This window comes from Larus michahellis, chromosome 6 (assembly GCF_964199755.1).
Source record: "Larus michahellis chromosome 6, bLarMic1.1, whole genome shotgun sequence".
Lineage (NCBI taxonomy): Eukaryota > Metazoa > Chordata > Aves > Charadriiformes > Laridae > Larus > Larus michahellis.
In genome coordinates, this window is record NC_133901.1 from 8281645 (window position 1) to 8299439 (window position 17795).

A 17795-nucleotide genomic window follows, 5' to 3' on the forward strand; every position below is an offset into this window, starting at 1 on the left:
ATGATTTTTTTTTTATGAAAACTGGCATTAGAATTATTGATGTTTGTGACCTTACAGTGTGATTTCACTAAGCTGTCAAAGAAAAACAAGGCAATATTACAAAGGACGGAAAACGAAAGTTAGATTTTTTAGTTTCGTGCTTAAAGTAATCCAGGAATAACACCACGAGTGTAATTACTGTTAGTGGTATTGTAATTAAGGGCCACTGAGTTAGATTCTCGTTTGTGCCAGAACCTAGTGACAGATTTTAGTAAATTAGACTGCTTAATACTCTCATGAATATTGCAAAAGTAACAGTCAAAAAAAGTTAGGGCAGAAAAAAAGTTTCTGTACTTACTGCTTTATTCTTATGTTGAAAATGTTACTCATAGCGAGAGAAAATTTTCATAGTTTTGAGGTTATTTAGAAACTATAGTTCTAACTTTTATCAGTCTCTTCTATTGTTTCCCACTTTAAGAAATACCTAGTAGCAGATTGCTGCTTTTTCTAGCTTTTTAAGGCAAAAGTTGAATATGGGTGAACACTATCTTGTCACTTAGATTGTAAGTGCGGATCATAATTTGCTGATATCTTTGAACCATTGCTTACTTTCATTCTTCTTTTGTGTTGTTTTTTTTTTTTTCCCCCCTTATCAATATGTAGGTTAGGTTGCTGGTCACTAAATGTCACGTGAGGCACTTATGGCTAATAAAATGATTTTAAATGATTTGGTTGTAAAATGATGTTAAACTTTTTTTTTTTTTTTTTTTTGTAGGACATGCATCACTTTGAGGAAGAATTAACGTGTTCCATTTGCTATAGCATATTTGAAGATCCACGCGTTCTGCCCTGTTCCCATACGTTTTGCCGGAATTGTCTGGAGGGTGTTATTCAGCTGTCAGACAACTTTTCCATTTGGAGACCCCTGAGACTCCCTCTGAAGTGTCCTAATTGCAGGAGTATTGTTGAAATTCCAGCCGCTGGTATCCAGTCGTTGCCCATCAACTTTGCATTGAAAGCTATTATTGAAAAATACCAACAGGAAGATCACTCTGATGTTGCAACCTGCAGTGAACATTACCGGCAACCGCTGAACGTTTACTGTCTTTTGGATAGAAAATTGGTGTGTGGCCATTGCCTTACAATAGGGAAACACAACGGCCATCCCATAGATGACCTTCAAAGTGCCTACCTAAAAGAAAAGCAGAATTCTGGAAAAATTCTCGACCAGCTGACTGATAAACACTGGACTGATGTATGTTTGCTCATTGAAAAGCTGAAAGAACAGAAGTCGCAGTGTGAAAGCATTGTTCAGGAGGATAAAAAAGCAGTAATCCATTATTTTAAGAAACTTAGTGATACCTTGGAGCACAAAAGACAAGCTCTGCTGACTGCCCTGGATGAAATCAACACACGCATTTTGGAAGAATACGAGCCTCTCATTGAGAAGTTGAAAAAAATAAGGGAAGAACAGCTTGAATTAATGTCACTGAATACATCTATTCAAAAAGAAGAGTCCCCACTTATTTTTCTTGAGAAGGTGGATGATATGCATCAACGTATAAAAGCTTTGAAACAGAAGCAACTACCGGATGTTAAACCTGTGGAGATTTATCCGAGGGCTGGGCACCTGTTGAAAGATGTGTGGTCTAAAACTGAAATCGGTCACATCAACAAGATCGTCACTCCAAAAATAAATCTGATTCCGAAAAGGAAGTTACGCAGCAAAGGCAGTGGAAAGGAAGGAAAAGAATCTAAAGTGCTCCTCCAGGCTGTAAATCCTTTAGCGGTCCTGCTTCTTTTTATAATGCTGGTAACTCTGTGTTCGTTTCACAAACTGGTATCATCAGCTGTAACTGAAGCTACTCCTGCTCATATCTCCGCATTCTTGCTGCTTATTTATCAAGATTTCTGTATCCATTTGCAGAATATGATGGATGTGCTGTGCCATGCATTTGATTTACTGATAGAGTTTTTAGGGAGGATTGTTTCTCTTAAGACTTTTCAATGACTAGTTTAAAAGCTAGTGTAGGAATCCCCAGGATGTTTTTTAATTTCTACTTAAAAGCTGGATTGTTAAAGCTCTACACTTTTCTGTTTCTGTATCCTTTCTTTTTCTGTATTGTATAGATTTCCTCTTAGCTAACTCTTAGTTAACTGAGATTTGCAACAAAACAGGCTTCCTCTTCTGCTCACACCATACGGTCGGTTGGTAGGGGTTTGTTTAAACTGGGAGCTGGTGAGAAACAGTGTCTGTCTAAGAAACCTCTAAGCAGTTTACGAATTGTAATCTGGAGTCCTGTTCGTAAAAAATCCTTAAACATCTACTACCTTTTTTTCCCCCCGGTAACGTAATTTTAAATTGTTTTTTAAATAAAGCCACTTTAAAGGTTAAAAAAACACCACAGGCTGCAAACGGGCTAGTGCAGGACGGGTCAGGCACTAGCTCTGGTGTGCATAGAACTCCTGTGTTTTACTGACCTCTCTGAATGTATTTTAACTGATACACCTCCATGCTTTAAGGCATATATTCATTTGGTTTCGTTTGGCTTGTTCCTGGTTACTAGTGGGTGACGTGATTTCATCTGTTTGGGTTTTTTTAACCTCTCTTTAATAACTTTGTGTCTTTGAAATGGTTCTCTCCACTTTACAGAGCAGTAGCTGTTGCACTTGTGGTGAAATGCTGCAGACAGGTTTTCAGTGACAGCTATGCACAAACCAGGTGTGTGTTTAGTCTGCTTACAAACATGAGCCCTGAATTTTTGCTAAATCATTTAATAGGTAGTGAAAATAGATACATAAGCAGCAAAACTCCCACTGCAGTCAGTGGTATAAGGATTTCAAACGTTGTCAAGAGCTTTTGAGAACGACTTGACAATTAACGTAAATTTATATCGAGCTTTTCAGCACAAGTAACAGAGATCTTTACCTTGACAGAGGAGAAACACGATAGCACTCAGATGATCACTGACGCTTTGCTACTTCTGGGTGATGCTGCAGTCTAAACTGTGCTCAGGAGCTATATCCCCAGTGAGAGCTGATTTTGGCCTTCAGTTGTTAACAGGCTGATTACAGCAAGTACTGGGACAACCTTGGAGAGCTGCAGTTACAACAGCAGAACACGGGTGAGCTTACAACTCTCTAAAAACCCAAAAATGAGCATTCGCCATGGCTAATTGTATTTGACTTGATAAAAATAGTAGCATATTCTAGATAGCAGCGTTCCTTGGCTGTTGTATATTTTTAAATAATAGAATTTGTTTAAATAGTGAATGATTTCTGAGGCTAGCTTTTAACTACAAGGTGTTTTAAAACCCTTGTGCAAACCAAAACTTGCCCATGGCTACCAGCTAGTACTAGTGGGATCCTGCAAAATACCAGTTGCTGCCAGGTCAGCCCTCAGATGCGATGCTGATACATTCCTTAAATAAAGATCCTAATAAGAATATTGCCATCCTGATACTGCTGTATTGATAAAACCCCAAGTCCAGCCACACGGCTACTGTGCAGCTCGGTGGATTTGACTCTCTGCAGTTGGTGGAGGCAGGAGCCAGCAGCACGCAGAGGGCTGGGCCTTTGCCTGTGTGTGAGGAGCTGTTTCTAGAATTTGTACATACGTTTTCTGTAACGTTTTAGAGTTACAAAGGCAAATCCCACGAAAACGTCTGGTCAGGGTTTGAAATAGTGTTTGGGTGTATTCTGAGACTGCATAAATGCTGTCATATTAATTTCTCAATAAAATCAGGAATTTGTCTTAAGCCCTGGTAGAAGGCTGTCACTTGGCATGTCAGTCTCTTAAAACCTGGTGCTACGTGTCTGTCTGCTACTACGTGGTGCTTTTTTAACTTACCTTCCTTTTATTTCCTGACTTTTAAAAACTTACAGAGTTTGTAATGCAACTTTATTTTTCAAGACTAGAGGAATTTATAAAATGCCTTTACCACCAATTGAAACGTTTAGTACTTGTACTTATAATGCAGTATGTTTTAATAAATTTGCATACAAATAAAATATATTCTTACAATAGGATGGCTAACGCCTCAATTTCCTTACTGCACAGAAGCTTCCCTGTGCGTCTGCACAGCTCTGACACAAGACGGAGCAGGACTGTGGCTGGCCTGCAGTGCTCTCTTGTTGCTCCTTTTTCTACCAAGTGCCCTGTTTTTGTTTTTTTTTGCAGTGTGAACTTCAGGAAGGTTCTCTCAAATGGATGGCCCCAGATGGGTCGATGTGGATTTCATGGCCTTTCATGATGCCCACCACAGGCCTGTTTTACTGATTTTTCTGTTGGACAGCGAGTTAGTGCGTACCAGTATCTGGCTGAGCTTGTGCAGGAACTGCTGGAGTGCAGCGTAGGCACCTTCTGGGAAGTGCTGTAAGTTATTGTGCGTACCTGTCACCTGCCCCGCCGCAGCTTCCCTTTCTGCATTATACACTTTATAACAAATTATTACAGTCCTTCCCCCGCCCCCCCCACTTCAGTTTTCCAGACCAGCTCCATGTTGATGATTTCAGGCGAGGGTGAGGCTTTGGCTGGGTTTGGGTCCCTCACGTGGTGTTTAGCTGCACTGGGACTATGAGAACAAAAGCAGGATAAACTGACTGGGGTTCTGTAAAGCATGCCTGGTATGGAAATAGCAGGAGATGGCAAAGGGAACAGCACAATGAGCTGGAGGTCTAGGGCTGCTCACAGCTTTGTTACCCCAGCCTTTTTCCTGAACAGTGGCACTTCTAGTTCAGGGAGCTGCACCAGTGCAAGTGTGTGAGGTACTGCCCTGATTTTTGGAACAAAACACATGGTTTCAGTTCTTGAGGTACAACAAAAGATCAGATTCAAAGCAAAACCCGTACACTGAAGCATTGACAGGACACCAACGGAAGTGGAGACCTGTCTATAACAGCCAAGGGTACAGCGGTATCAACCTTGCCTCTTTGTAGGAAGGACTGAGAACAGCAGAAGTGAGCAGATGGTAATGACTGTGTTAATAAACCTGGAGTGTGCAATGGCCAGGGCCTGAGAGGGAGGGAGGAGTTGTCCCTGCGGGAGGGGAGAGGAAAATAACTGAAGAGCAGCTTTGGAAACGGAACCAATTCATTACAAAATGGCTACAAACGACCGATTCCCAGACCATGCAGCAGTACATTTGACATCCTTATTATATACATGTAAATTATTTAGTATGACTTTAAAAATTACTTTAAAATTTTAAATGACTTTAAAAGCAAATTGTTTTTAAATGTCACTGGAGTGTACTGTAACATTTTATTATGTGAGTTCCAGTAAGTAATTTGCTTACTTTAATATATACAGTAAAAAGCAGTAATTTAAAACCAAATACAGAACCCAAACATTGACATCAGCTTACACAGGGAATATTAAAATTGAACTAGATACATAATTTGAGAAATAGCTTTTTTTTCTTAAAAACCCAACTTGTTTCACATAATAAAGATCTATATAGAAAGTGTAAATTTAAAATCCCCAGAATTTATTGAAAATTTATTGTTTTATTAACAAGCTCAAATAAACACAATATTCAAAGGAAAAAAAAATCTCAAATAGAAAAGCATATTAGACAAAAGTAAACAGCAGCAATGAGGATGGAAGCTTGTTCCACTCTATTTTTGAGCTATACTACACCCAAGAGCGTCGAGTTCAGCCAGTCCTTTGGATGCAATAACTTTGGGGTTTGTTGCCACGCTTTTTGTGGTATTGTGAGTCTTATAAATTCCAATTAATCTGTCTGCGATCTCAAACATGTTGTTTCGCAGGGAGATGATGATAAATTGTGCATTTTTTGTTTGCTCCTGAAACAGAAGTGATTTGTGTTAGCCCACAGGATTTAAAAAAGCTGTTCTTGTATGATCTCTGTGTGCAGGTTTTAGGCGCTAAGGAACACATCACTAGTAAGAGATTCACAGGTGACAAGGCCTCAGAGCTCCTGCTGTCTATAACTGGTGTGTGCATAACACACCATCAGCACGAAGCACTACCATTAACTTAAGCATGAGTTTCCTCTTTTTAACTTTTACTTAACTTATTCAAGTGAATTCAATTAAACCTGCATAATTTCTTTCCAGAGTTGCAATTTTAACAGGTATTCTACAAGACTTACCGAAGGAGGGTATTACTAAGTATTACTAAGTTACTTGAATTGTTATAGCAAGGGTTGCTTTAAGAATGAAAAGGGAAACAAACCTATTTCCATGCACTGAGAACAGGGGAAAGCAAGCCCTCTGCTAATGAGAACAAGCCTTAATGAACGCTAGTTCTGTGACGCTGAGGCAGAATGACTATAGATAATAGAGTGCTGCCTCCAGCTCTGGAGCCACAACATAAGCAGGACAAGGACCTGTTGGAGCGAGTCCAGAGGAGGCCACAAAGATGCTCCGAGGGCTGGAGCCCCTCTGCTGTGAGGACAGGCTGAGAGAGTTGGGGGTGTTCAGCCTGGAGAAGAGAAGGCTCCAGGGAGTCCTTACAGCCCCTTCCAGTCCCTAAAGGGGTGGCTTACAGGAAAGCTGGGGAGGGACTCTGGATCAGCGATAGGACGAGGGGGAATGGTTTTAAACTGAAAGAGAGGCAATTTACATTAGATATAAGGAAGAATTTTTTTACTGTGAGGGTGGTGAGACACTGGCCCAGGTCAGGTTGGATGGGGCTCTGAGCAACCTGACCTAGTTGAAGATGTCCCTGCTTGGGGCAGGGGGGTTGGACTACATGGCCTTTAAAGGTCCCTTCCAACCCAAACTGTTCTGATTCAATGAACAAAATATCTAAATGTGGTGGTGCTTTAAAAATAAAACAAACCTTATTGTTAAGAACCCAGCAGTATAAGTTCACCAGAGGAGCAAAGTCAACACGCAACTCTGGCTCCGTTCTTGCTGTGGTGAGCTGGGACCTTTTCTCCTAGGACAGTACTAATTTTTTCTGGATCCTTTTCTGCTAGGATAGTACTAATTCAGAAATTGTATACAAAACATGAGCTACAGTTATATACTAAGCTGTAATTTGCATTGAAGAGCCAAACCGTACTAAGTTTCAAATGTAAGCGTTAGCCTGCAGTTGAAATTAAACCCTTTGCTCTACCAAATCTCATCTGGGTGACGGACCCTCCTTTGGGAAAATACAGGCATTGTAGAAGCAAAGTTTAAAACTACAGTTGCAGGCAGCTATTGTCAAAGTGCTTCCCTCATTTTAAGTAGCTAATCAGAATCTTTGGCACTTCTGGGGTGTTCCCAAAATCACTGGTTATACTTTGAATAATTCTGAAAGTTCCAAATTTAAATTAGCAACCAAAAATGTAGCAATGTAAATGTTTGCGTGACTTAAATACGATGATGACAGAATTTTTGAAGTCATGAAAGAAAAAACACCCTAATAAAGACACAGATCAAAGAAGCCTGTAGGAAACAGCTCACATTAATGCAATGGAAGTATAAAACCAAGGAACCTTGGCTGCTCTCAAGAACGAAACCATGACCTTGGTACTTCAACACATTGCTAAGAGCTAGGTAACTTATGTATTCTCAGTTGACCATAGCTGATTATTTTGGGGAAAGTATCTATATTTTAAAGAGGAAGCAGTAGCAGCAAGGATATATGGAAATGTGGAACCTTTCACAAATTCTAGCACTCTTCAGACAGCTTTTGAAACAGGATTTGGAGAGAAAAAAAACTTGTAAATCCTCTATTAGTTGCCCCATTCAGGAAAGCATGAAACTTAGCAGCTTAGAAAAAAATATGCAGAAAGCAACATTCTAAGCACCTTTCTGGAAATCTGCTCAGTACATAGTTTCCACTTAATTATTTGAAACTAATCTATCATTCCAGATTTTTAAGTCTGGCCATAATTATGTTACCACTTTGTCTTTTCTGGCAGAGAAGAAAATATGTTAGAAAAATTATCCTGTAGTAGTTACCATTAAATACTTACATATATGTAAAACGCTACAATAGATACATTTTTGAAGTCAAGTGCTGCATCAATCTCATCCATAAAATAAAGTGGCGTTGGCTTGTAATGATGAAGAGCAAAAACTAGAGCCAGTGAGCTAAGAGTCTTCTCTCCTCCTGATAAGTTAAATATCTTCTTCCAACTTTTCTTCGGAGGCCGAACACTGAAAGAAATGAAGAGTTTGTAACTTACTTCTGTTCATGATGAAAATAAATACGCTGTGGTAAAAAGCAAGTCACAAGGCAGGAGGGAATTCTTGGAAGACACAACACAAAGCAGCTTGACTAAAGTCATGGATGAGCTGCTTGATACTCTTAGTCCTCCACATCTGAGAGGGAGCGAACGGGATTAGTTCTGTTCACCACAGAGTAACTAACTCCCTGGGTGCGTGCACAGCTACGCAGTCAGCTGATGTTTGCCTGAACTCAAACTACCGTAACACTCGGCTTTTCTCTGTAGGAACTACAGCACTTAAGAACTGCTATTTAATTATCTTTCAAAAGTGCTATTCTACTCCTAAGTAATGAATATACTTTCAGGACCATTTATAACGGAATAATCTCCAGTTACCAATGTGACCGACACAATTCCCTAGGCAGAATGAAATGATTTGGGAATTAAGAAACCCTGAGAAATTGCTTCAGCAAAGTCAAAGCTTTCTAACTGCTGTTAGTTACTTATTTCTCCAGGAGAAATTAGTCTCTTCGTTACCCAACGCTAAAAAGTTGTGGCTTCTGTCAGTATCTTGCCGATAGTTGCCAAGAGGGAGGACTGTCTTGGTTAGCTGATGATCAGTGAAAGTTTACTTTAAAAGCAGGTTGAAAAAAGGAATGCAACAATTAAGAATTACAGCAATAATACCAAATTATTTTGACAAACCTAAACATGATTCCCTCAGAGAAGGGATCCAGACTGTCCACAAGCTCTAATTCAGCATCTCCTCCCAAAGTAAGCATCTGGTAGTTTTCCTTCAGTTTATTTGTTATCACATTAAATCCTGCCATAAATTCATTCAGCCTTTGTTTCCTAAGATCTTCAAAAGCTTGTCTGAAGTTGTCTCTCTGATTGGTAATATCATCCAGTTCAGCTACACGTTTCAAGTATAGCTCTTCCTGCAGAAAAAACCCCAAAAGTACAGTTAAACAAGCTGTCACCTTAATTTAGACTTTGAAACCATTTTAAATGTCGTTTTTCCCAGAATGGCCAACAGCCTTGAAGCAAAAGAATAAACCCAAACTGTCCCTTTTTTCTCTCATCTCTATACTCTATGCTGCTGATCTCTCTATACTGAAAACCTGTGTTAAAATAAAACAAATAAATAAAATAACAAAAAACATTTCATCTGTTGAATAGTCCAATATTACTGAAGTGAGTGTTGTGAGGAGAAAAAAAATCCTAGTATTGTTGTGTATCTGTCTAGACTGTCAAGACTAGTTGACTGTAAATAAAGGAGAAAGTTGTCTTCACCTGCCATCTACACTATCAAATAGAAATGGACCTAAGCTCTGAGATACAACTTCCACACTTGGCTCAGTACGAGCTACCAGCTGTTGGGATGCTAGCAACAGCACAGCCTGCAGAGAAGAAGGGGAAAATTCAAGGGTTCCATTTCAGTTTCCAAAAGAAAGGAACGGAAGAAGAACAGGACAGCTGTTCCCTGGTATGCCCATAGATGAGGTATTTTCTCTTGTCACCTAGAAAAAGAGCGGATTTTGGCATGCATTTCAAGTGCAGGATCCATTTGAGCAGTCACCTGAATTAAAACGCGCAATTGAAGGTTACCTGAGTACGTCCGAAGCAATGACATGAATTCTGTACAGATTCAAGTGCTGGAAAACAATGAAGCCATACAGAAAAGGCTTACCTTAGATGAGGGGTGTACCATACCACGGCACTGACAGGCAATACAGGATCAATAATATGAACCCTACTACTACACGATAGTAATTCATCTTACCTTCTTCTTATATTCTGCAATAGCGCTAAGGTTGGGTTTCATTTCGTGACACTGGGTTTCCAGGAGAGCTATTTGACTAGTGATAACATCCGGATCCTTGATAGCCTCAAGCTCTTCTTCACTTAGTACTGGAAGTTCTTCAGGTGGTTTATCCTCTATGGGGTGCAGTGTTAGTTTTGATACCTAAAAATTCAAAACCAGTTACTAGAAGTCTTTAAAGATCGCATTAGTTATCACATGAACATGTTTCCAAAATAAACATTTTCTGTGTTAGTACGTATTGAACCTTCTAATCTCAAAACATTCAAAGATTCTTCACTTAACTCCCTTTAAAAATAAGATGCAAGGAAGACAACAAATATCCTTTTATCCTATTACTCTGTTCCTGAAAATAGATATACATCATTCTTACAAAGGAGATTTCTCTGTAACAGGAGCAGCAGCAGATAATGAGGAAATCACCTCTACTGATGCCACAGAACTTTAACAACTACATACTTAATACTTTGTCTGTTCAAGATGGAAAAGTTTCTGACAGCAGCTTTGCTTGCTGGGTAGCTGCCCCCGTTATCCTCAAATTAACGAGGGTATAAAGGGCACCCTGCACTGCAAGGTTACCTGCTGGTCTAGATCCCTACTGCTATTAAAGATTTTAAATAGGATATATAATCCTATTATAATATATAATATATAATCCTAGGAAGGATATATAATAAAAAGAGAATGTAAGTTTATGAGCTCCAGGTGCCTAACTGGCCTTTTCTCTGAACATGCCTCCCTGGGCACAGACTTGATTTTTGCTATTTCCATAAACCAGGAAAACCAAAGCAAGACCAACCCCCAGCATTGCTTCTTGTTGACTCTGCGCTCCACTAACCTATGGGCCAGAAAAAGTCAGAAACACTTTTGAAATGAACACTCCAAATGTCAGACAATGCTTAGAACAAGCTCATTCAGCAGAACTGGAGCAGTTAGAATGGACACGACCGCAAGAAATCAGGTCTGTGTACAGCGATCTGTGTGCTCGCCTGCGGACAGGCTGCCAGCAGCCCTGCTCCCTCAGAGAAGCCAGGTGTCGTAGCACCTGGAGTTAGCAATTCCTTGCTCCCACTGGCTCTCATTTATTCAACGAGCTGGTTCAAGCAGCAGCCCGAGGAGCAGAGTTTATTCCTGGCCCCATGGAATTCCAGTTGGCCCAATTATCTATAACTGGGGAAAGGCAATTTGATGTACCAAATGGACTCATGTTCTAGGTGGAATGCTTTCAAGGAAAAGGTCTTGCCATTTTATAAAGACCAGCTGAGTGGACACAGCACTGAATACAGTTCCACGTAACTTGTGTTGCAGTTATCAACATCCTACCCCTCTTTGCGTCTCTCACCCACGAGGGTGCCTGCCCTTTTAAAACATTTTTAGCATGTACAGAGAGAATACACAGGCACAAAAAAGTCTCCTGGTTGCTGTTTATGGAGTATGGATTTTTCTCTCATTGCTCTTAATTACTTGTAGATAGTGTTATGTCAGTAATAGTTACCCTACCATTTATTCATAAATAAAAAATCCTGAAAAGCTAGAAGCTAAACCATTTAATGCATAATTTATCCATAACCTTGTATGTAAACCAGCAAGTAAAAGGCTGAAAGGTCATCTTTTTTAGAGTTGGGTTTTATAGCATAAACACTAATAAACTATGAGCTGAATATTAATTTTTCTCCCAAATTATCTCTTTTCTAACCACATGTTAATACATTACTCTGTTGAGATCTTACAGTTCAGATTTTAGGAACGAAACAATTTCCCTACCTCTTTTTGCCAGTATTTAATCTTTGACTGGTGTTCAAAAATATGTTTATCAATTTGTTCAATTTTCAGCTTAATATTAAGAGCTTCCTTTTGAAGTGCGTGTTCATCATCTTGAATCGTTTTAATATCCTGGAGTAAACCACGACGCTCCTCCTGAACTGCCGGCAACGCTTCCTAAACAGAAATGATCAAAAAAGTGCATTAATCAGTTGCCTACAAAAATGTTACCACTTTCTTGGGTTATAGATTTGTTTTTACTGTGTTATTCCCAGAGCTTACTCTCCACAATCCTAAGTACTGATGTAAACAAATACATATTCTTGTATTTAGATTAAGCAGGTCCCTGAATTCTGGAATGACTGAAAATATGCTGCAGTTTATATTTTCATTCCAGATCTGGATTAGACGAGTCCTAGACTCGGATGTTTTTAGTGAAAAGGCAGTTTTACAGAAAGACTGTCTCAAAGAAACAGCTTTATTTGGAAGAATTTCAGCTGTCGTGGTTGCTTTCACTGTCTCTTGTACATAAATCTAGATGGGAAACTGAAGTCCCACATAACTGGAAAAAAAAATAATCTATTTTTAAGCAAGTTTTAAACCCAATAATTTCTTTGGGGAAACTTGGTTTAAGTTTTTTCTTAGCTTCAGAAAATTGGGTCAAGATTTATTTCCAGATAAGTAAAAAAAAAATACACCATTCCCATTCCCTGGCCATCACGGAATGTCACTCTGCAGCTGTACAACATTTGCAGAAGAACAGAACACAAGGATATAACTTAGGATATAATAAGGATATAACTCATCATCCTGGTTTTACATAAAGATCAGACTACTTCCTAGGACTGTTTTAGCCTAATTGTTTTCCCCCAGCATCTATATTTAAGGGTTAACTTTGATTAAGGATTAAACAAAATTATTAATTTTGTATGAATGCACACAATATATTGCGGGATACAGAAAAGAACATTCTTTGCCATTTTGTCCCCCTGTGAATTTTTGGAGGATGAGTAGTAATGTAACTGAGAAAAAAAAAAGATACTTTAGACGAGCATTGTCATGTCTGAGGTTTAAATGGCAAGGCAGAATTTTTTTTTTTTCTTTTTTTTATAATAAATGAAGGTACTATTAGCTAAGGCAACCCCTTGCTAAGCCTGCCTGGAATGTCTAAAGACATCAGCCATTAGAACAACTCTGACACAACAACTATTATCTAAAATTTATTTCATAGGCTGCCTCCTCTATGAAGAAATACACTAAATTAACATGGCACTTACTTCAGCTTGCCTGCAGTCATTCATAACCGCAGTAGCTTGGTCTTCTAGCTTAGTCAGCTCTTCTGTTAAGTCTTTAATTTCTTTCTCATTACTTTCAATTTCCTTCTCCGTGCGAAGAACAGACTCTTCGGATTTTTTCAGGTTTCTGCATGGGTACCGAGATGGTTGTACACCTCACATGAGTGCAAATATGACATAAAATTATCTAGAAACAGTCTTACTTTCAAGATTGTTCAACGGCTATTGACTACCAAATAGGAAGTAATTTTTATTTTGATATTTATTGAATTTATACATGAACACTCACACTGCTGGGATATCCAAGTAAAACAAAGTTGTCTTCCTAAAACATATAGCAGATGGGCCTCATTAAATGACCTTTTTTTTTTTCATAGACAGTTTTGACATTTGTTCTAAGTATTCATTACGTATTGTTAAGTAACATTAAAAAAATATATATCACAATTTATTTCCTGACATGCCTTATAATAAAATTAGTCCCTTCAGATCTGAACTGCTCTACTGCATGGCCATTAAGTGCTATTTTGAATCTTTATCCTGAAATATTGCATTTTAGTGATAGGCAAATATTAGCAGAAAAATACTGATTAAACCTGACTTTTAAACTGCCTATTAGAAACTACAGAATTTTATTTCCCTTTACCTCCGTGACACCAGCAACATTCAGTATTAGACGTGTAACTGAAAATTAAGATTTTAAGATCACAGGATTTTTAATCTATGGAGACTACTTAAAACAAGGAAATGTCCCGCAGGCACTGATGCCAACAGATACGGCTATTTGAAGGCCGACAAGACTCTAATTGATCAGGTTTCACTAAGCTTTCTAGGTCTCTGATCCTTTGCCTGTAAAGCACGCCAATTAACAAAGATTATGGTTCTTAAAAAAGAACCAGTCTCAGGTTGAGGTAAATCAGTTTATAGAGAAAAAGGTTATGACCTTCTCCCTCCAGTTTTCCTCTGGCCATAAAGAGGTGAAAATCAACTCCTCTGGCCTGACGGATCCCCCCCCGGAAAGGTCCAGCTGTCACCAAGCACGAGTCACAGCAATATGCAATTACAGCCTGAAGCTTTACCCGGGAGCACTACCATACCTGTCTGCAGACTTGACGGCCACTTGGGCTTTAGTAATAGCTGAAGTGCATTCATCTATTTCTTTGTTGATCTTATCAAGTACGTCTTGCTGTGTTTTAAGTTTATGATTATTGATCTTCATTATGAGGTTATGTAATCGCTTAACTTCGTTTTCTATTTTCCCAGCTTTCTCAGCAAAGCAATCATAATCTGTCAATAAACAAAACTGAGTTAAGGTCATTATGCTGTTCCTAGGAACACTGGACTGCTGCAATGTATCAAGATTAAAAAGTGATAAAAAGCTCTGCTGTATCACTAGAATGAGAACTGTTCGTTATATTGTGAAAAATGTTGTGGGTTTTTTTTTTTTACCGTAGCAAAAAGAGAAATACTGCCCACGTCTTTCTGACGCTATTATATTACCAAAGCTTTTTTGGTATAAACTCCCCAAAATAGTAATTAGATTACTTCATGTATATAGAGTACTTAAATACATGAGATCGTACAGAAGTAGTTTATCCAAGCTCATGTTTTGCATTTATTTAATGGGAAGATGCTCAAAGGGCTTAAATTGTAAGAACTGGCCACTAACTGTTGCTCAGTAGCTGGTGTTACCGCGTAGTTACTACACACGCTGAGTAATAATAAGCTCTACTTTCAACGTAGATTACTTTCCTTGTTTAGCTTATACTTAAAATTCAACAAAACCATCTTAATAAGTTGAACGGCTTTCAAAAATTAAGAAATCTAGCACCTCAGTTTTCTAAGGGCAAAACAAACCAAAAACTCCCACACAAAGTTTGCTACACATTTAGAATTTCCTTCTGGGGACAGAAACTATGTCCTGGTTTGAGGTAAAACAGAACCAATTTTCCGTTTTGTAATCTTACTTTTTAGCTGGGCCTCTTCTAACTGCCTGAACTCTGAAATTAACAGCGTATTGTTCAGAAACTGTTTGATCTCCGAGTGATAAGACCCGATTATACCAAGGAACGGTATGCAGAGAGGCGCTTGCTTATGCTTATTGCTATAACAACCAAGGGCAGCTAACGTTGTTATTTGCCCTGTTAGAAGGTGGGAAGCAGAAAAGCATAGAGGGGTCACACCTGTGGGGAGGAGTGGAAAGGTGGAAGGCAGTCATCTCTCCAGAGAGCACAGGTCTGTGTCTCTCCATTACTTGGTAGAAAAGTTAGAGAAGATATTTATAACATCAAACCTTAGTGTGATTGAAAAAGTAAAGCATTCATGCTCTTTTGATGCTCTACTTTTCAAAAGAGGCATAGAGGGAATCCATAGCAGTATGCATTCTCTTTCCTAAAATGCTATGAAAGCAGAATTGTGGGGGAGGGGAATGATGTTTTACTGTGCTCATTTTATTCCCTGAGCAAGAAGTACAAAGAAGCAGTCAAGGTTTGCTTTACTAAATTACCAATTTCTTCAGAGAAACTGTTATTCAAGTTCTCAGAGTAAACATTTTTCGCAAAAAGAACGGGGGTACCGTGTGCCCGGAACACAGCATATTCAGTTTAGCGAGTCACGTAATAGTTCAGTTAAAGCATGGCAAAAGCCTTTGCTTGACTTTAATATCACTACCCTCCACGTGAACAATCCTTACCCCTAATTAAACTAAGTTTCCCTATGAATCTGTATGTAATACAGCCATAAAAATCCAACCAAATAAACAAAAAAACACTAAAATTAATGTTTCCTTTAGCTTGACTGAAATATGAACTTGAGCAACTGCAAAAAAAGGGGTTTCACTCTCTAATCTCTAGAAGCACCTTTTATCCCTGCCTTACAAGAAAAGAGGTTCCAAACCAAGATACGATACCAAGATACGGTAAACTGAAAGAACAAAGTGATAACCATTCCTTCCTGTGTTAGTAAAAGAACATGACTACAATTTTTATCTATAATCCCCTCTCCACAAAACATACCTTTTTTATAACTGTTAAGGACTTTTTCCAATTCCCTCTGTTTGTTTTTGTCTGGAGCAGCAGCAATTACGTTTGCTTCAAGTTCCTTAACTTGAGTTTTTAGATAAATTTCTTGTTCAGATAAATTCTGCAGAAAGCACAACTGTGTTAGGATCCTGTACTTTAAAAAGATCCTTGATACTAACGAGGACTATGTTAAACTGAGGCTGAAAAGTTATCCCCCTGCACACGTTCATGGAGAAGCCAGATATTGCCTCAAAAATAAACTTGTTCACCTGGATACTTGCTGTATACTTTTCTAAAGTATTTCTCTTTTCCCGAATATCTTCGTGCAGTTTTCTTATGGCTTCTTCAAGTTGTGATTTCTCTTCTTCATACTGTACTGCTCTTTTGGAATCCTTTTGCAGTTGAGATTCCATTTTATTGACCTACGCAAAAACGAGAGGTGATCATCTCCCTAGTGTCACCATGACGAAACAAAGCACGATCTCAGTCACGTGCTCGGTAGTCAATGATCTCTTAAAACACAAGAAAATGGAGTAAAAACTTGAAAATTTGCTGTAGCGGGACAGAATATGGAGGCTGACTTCTGAGAAGATCAACTGTAATAGTGGAAAAACAAGAGGAGAAAGCATAAGAAAAAGTATGCTAAAGAATCCCTGTCAAAATAGCTCGTAATGGAGAATTTTTTAAGGAAATAAAACTAGATCGATCTTGAAAGGCCTGAGTCAGAGTAGTGAAGGCAGAAACCAAACAACACATAAGGAGAAGCTAGGAGCAATTTTTACTATAGTTAAGATTTGATGCTCGTTGTTTTCTGTGGTAACTTGGTGTTAGGAAGACAAGGTTTTGCAAGCAGTAACTCGTCAAGCCACCAAGTCTTGCAATTCACCTTCAAGAGCAGAAGGAATAAGGATACATTTCAGATCTCAGCCCATTTTCTGATTATGTACAAACCTCTTCTTCTGAAACATCCATTACAACCGAGGAACCCATTCTGCCCTTCATTATTTTACCCCCACCACCAGTCATTGTTCCTAAAGTAAAAGAGATGAAAAGAAGTTAGCGAGCTTATTGTGCTTAGCTATAATCTACAAAAGTGCTTAAAATATAACTGCAAGTTTGCACTTAAATACCTGACTGTTCAATGATTTCTCCTTGCAGTGTTACCACCCTCCATCTTTTATCTTTTTGGAACGCTACTCTGGTAGCTTCTTCCAAGTTATTAGTTACTAGGGTGTCACGTAACGCGAAGTAAAAAGCCAGGCGAACCTTCTCGTCTTCTACTTTCACCAGATCAAACAACCGAGGAGTATTTTGAGGAGTTGGGATCTTTTGCATTTTTTTTTCCCATACAGCCATCTACATCAAAAAAGTAAATAAATTAATGAGAGATCCCTTAGGATAAATTATGAGGTCATTTCATTATTCTAAGGTATGCTGAGGCTTTAAAGCAAGTGCAATTGTACTGCAATTAACAGCAAAGCTTCTTTCCTTGGGGATCTCTACTTGCATCCAGTATAATTAAAAACTCACTGATAATTCATCGTTCTCTTTCATAGTTTTCAGTATTTATAGTTACTAGATTACTTGGATTATTAAGTTAGCTAATTTGTTAAAAAATCTAAATATAAAAATATAAAAGATTTGCCAAACATTTGTTGTACAGATATAGGTATCTAAAAAACCTTGTAATTCTCTGTAATTAAACATTATCATTTACTAGGAGAATATTCTAAGGTACTAAGAGCCTATTGAAATGTTTTATATTTTAGCTTTTCCTGTATTAATACAT

General features: G+C 38.5%; 2 protein-coding genes across 16 annotated transcripts in view; one reads left to right on the forward strand and one right to left on the reverse strand.

Moving 5' to 3' along the window:
- TRIM59 (tripartite motif containing 59) overlaps positions 1-17795 on the forward strand; it is a 29699-nt gene that overhangs the window by 4676 nt on the left and 7228 nt on the right. For 2 of the 12 annotated variants that reach the window (XM_074592951.1, XM_074592952.1), the window contains exon 2: positions 755-4005. In XM_074592951.1, coding sequence (XP_074449052.1) covers positions 758-1990 — 1233 coding nt within the window. In that variant the 5' untranslated portion in view covers positions 755-757 and the 3' untranslated portion in view covers positions 1991-4005. Of the gene's footprint in view, positions 1-754; positions 4006-4159; positions 9269-17795 lie in introns of those variants that run through there. The other 10 variants (XM_074592957.1, XM_074592959.1, XR_012587734.1 and 7 more) reach the window with 10 other exon arrangements.
- SMC4 (structural maintenance of chromosomes 4) overlaps positions 5230-17795 on the reverse strand; it is a 40431-nt gene continuing 27865 nt past the window's right edge. For all 4 annotated transcript variants that reach the window (XM_074592934.1, XM_074592935.1, XM_074592933.1 and 1 more), the window contains exons 14-24: positions 17137-17362; positions 16958-17037; positions 16276-16428; positions 16001-16127; positions 14084-14273; positions 12969-13113; positions 11695-11868; positions 9892-10074; positions 8814-9046; positions 7914-8097; positions 5230-5787 (exon numbers count right to left, since the gene is read on the reverse strand). In XM_074592934.1, the coding sequence (XP_074449035.1) occupies positions 5599-5787; positions 7914-8097; positions 8814-9046; positions 9892-10074; positions 11695-11868; positions 12969-13113; positions 14084-14273; positions 16001-16127; positions 16276-16428; positions 16958-17037; positions 17137-17362 (1884 nt within the window). In that variant the 3' untranslated portion in view covers positions 5230-5598. The remainder of the gene's footprint in view (positions 5788-7913; positions 8098-8813; positions 9047-9891; positions 10075-11694; positions 11869-12968; positions 13114-14083; positions 14274-16000; positions 16128-16275; positions 16429-16957; positions 17038-17136; positions 17363-17795) is intronic.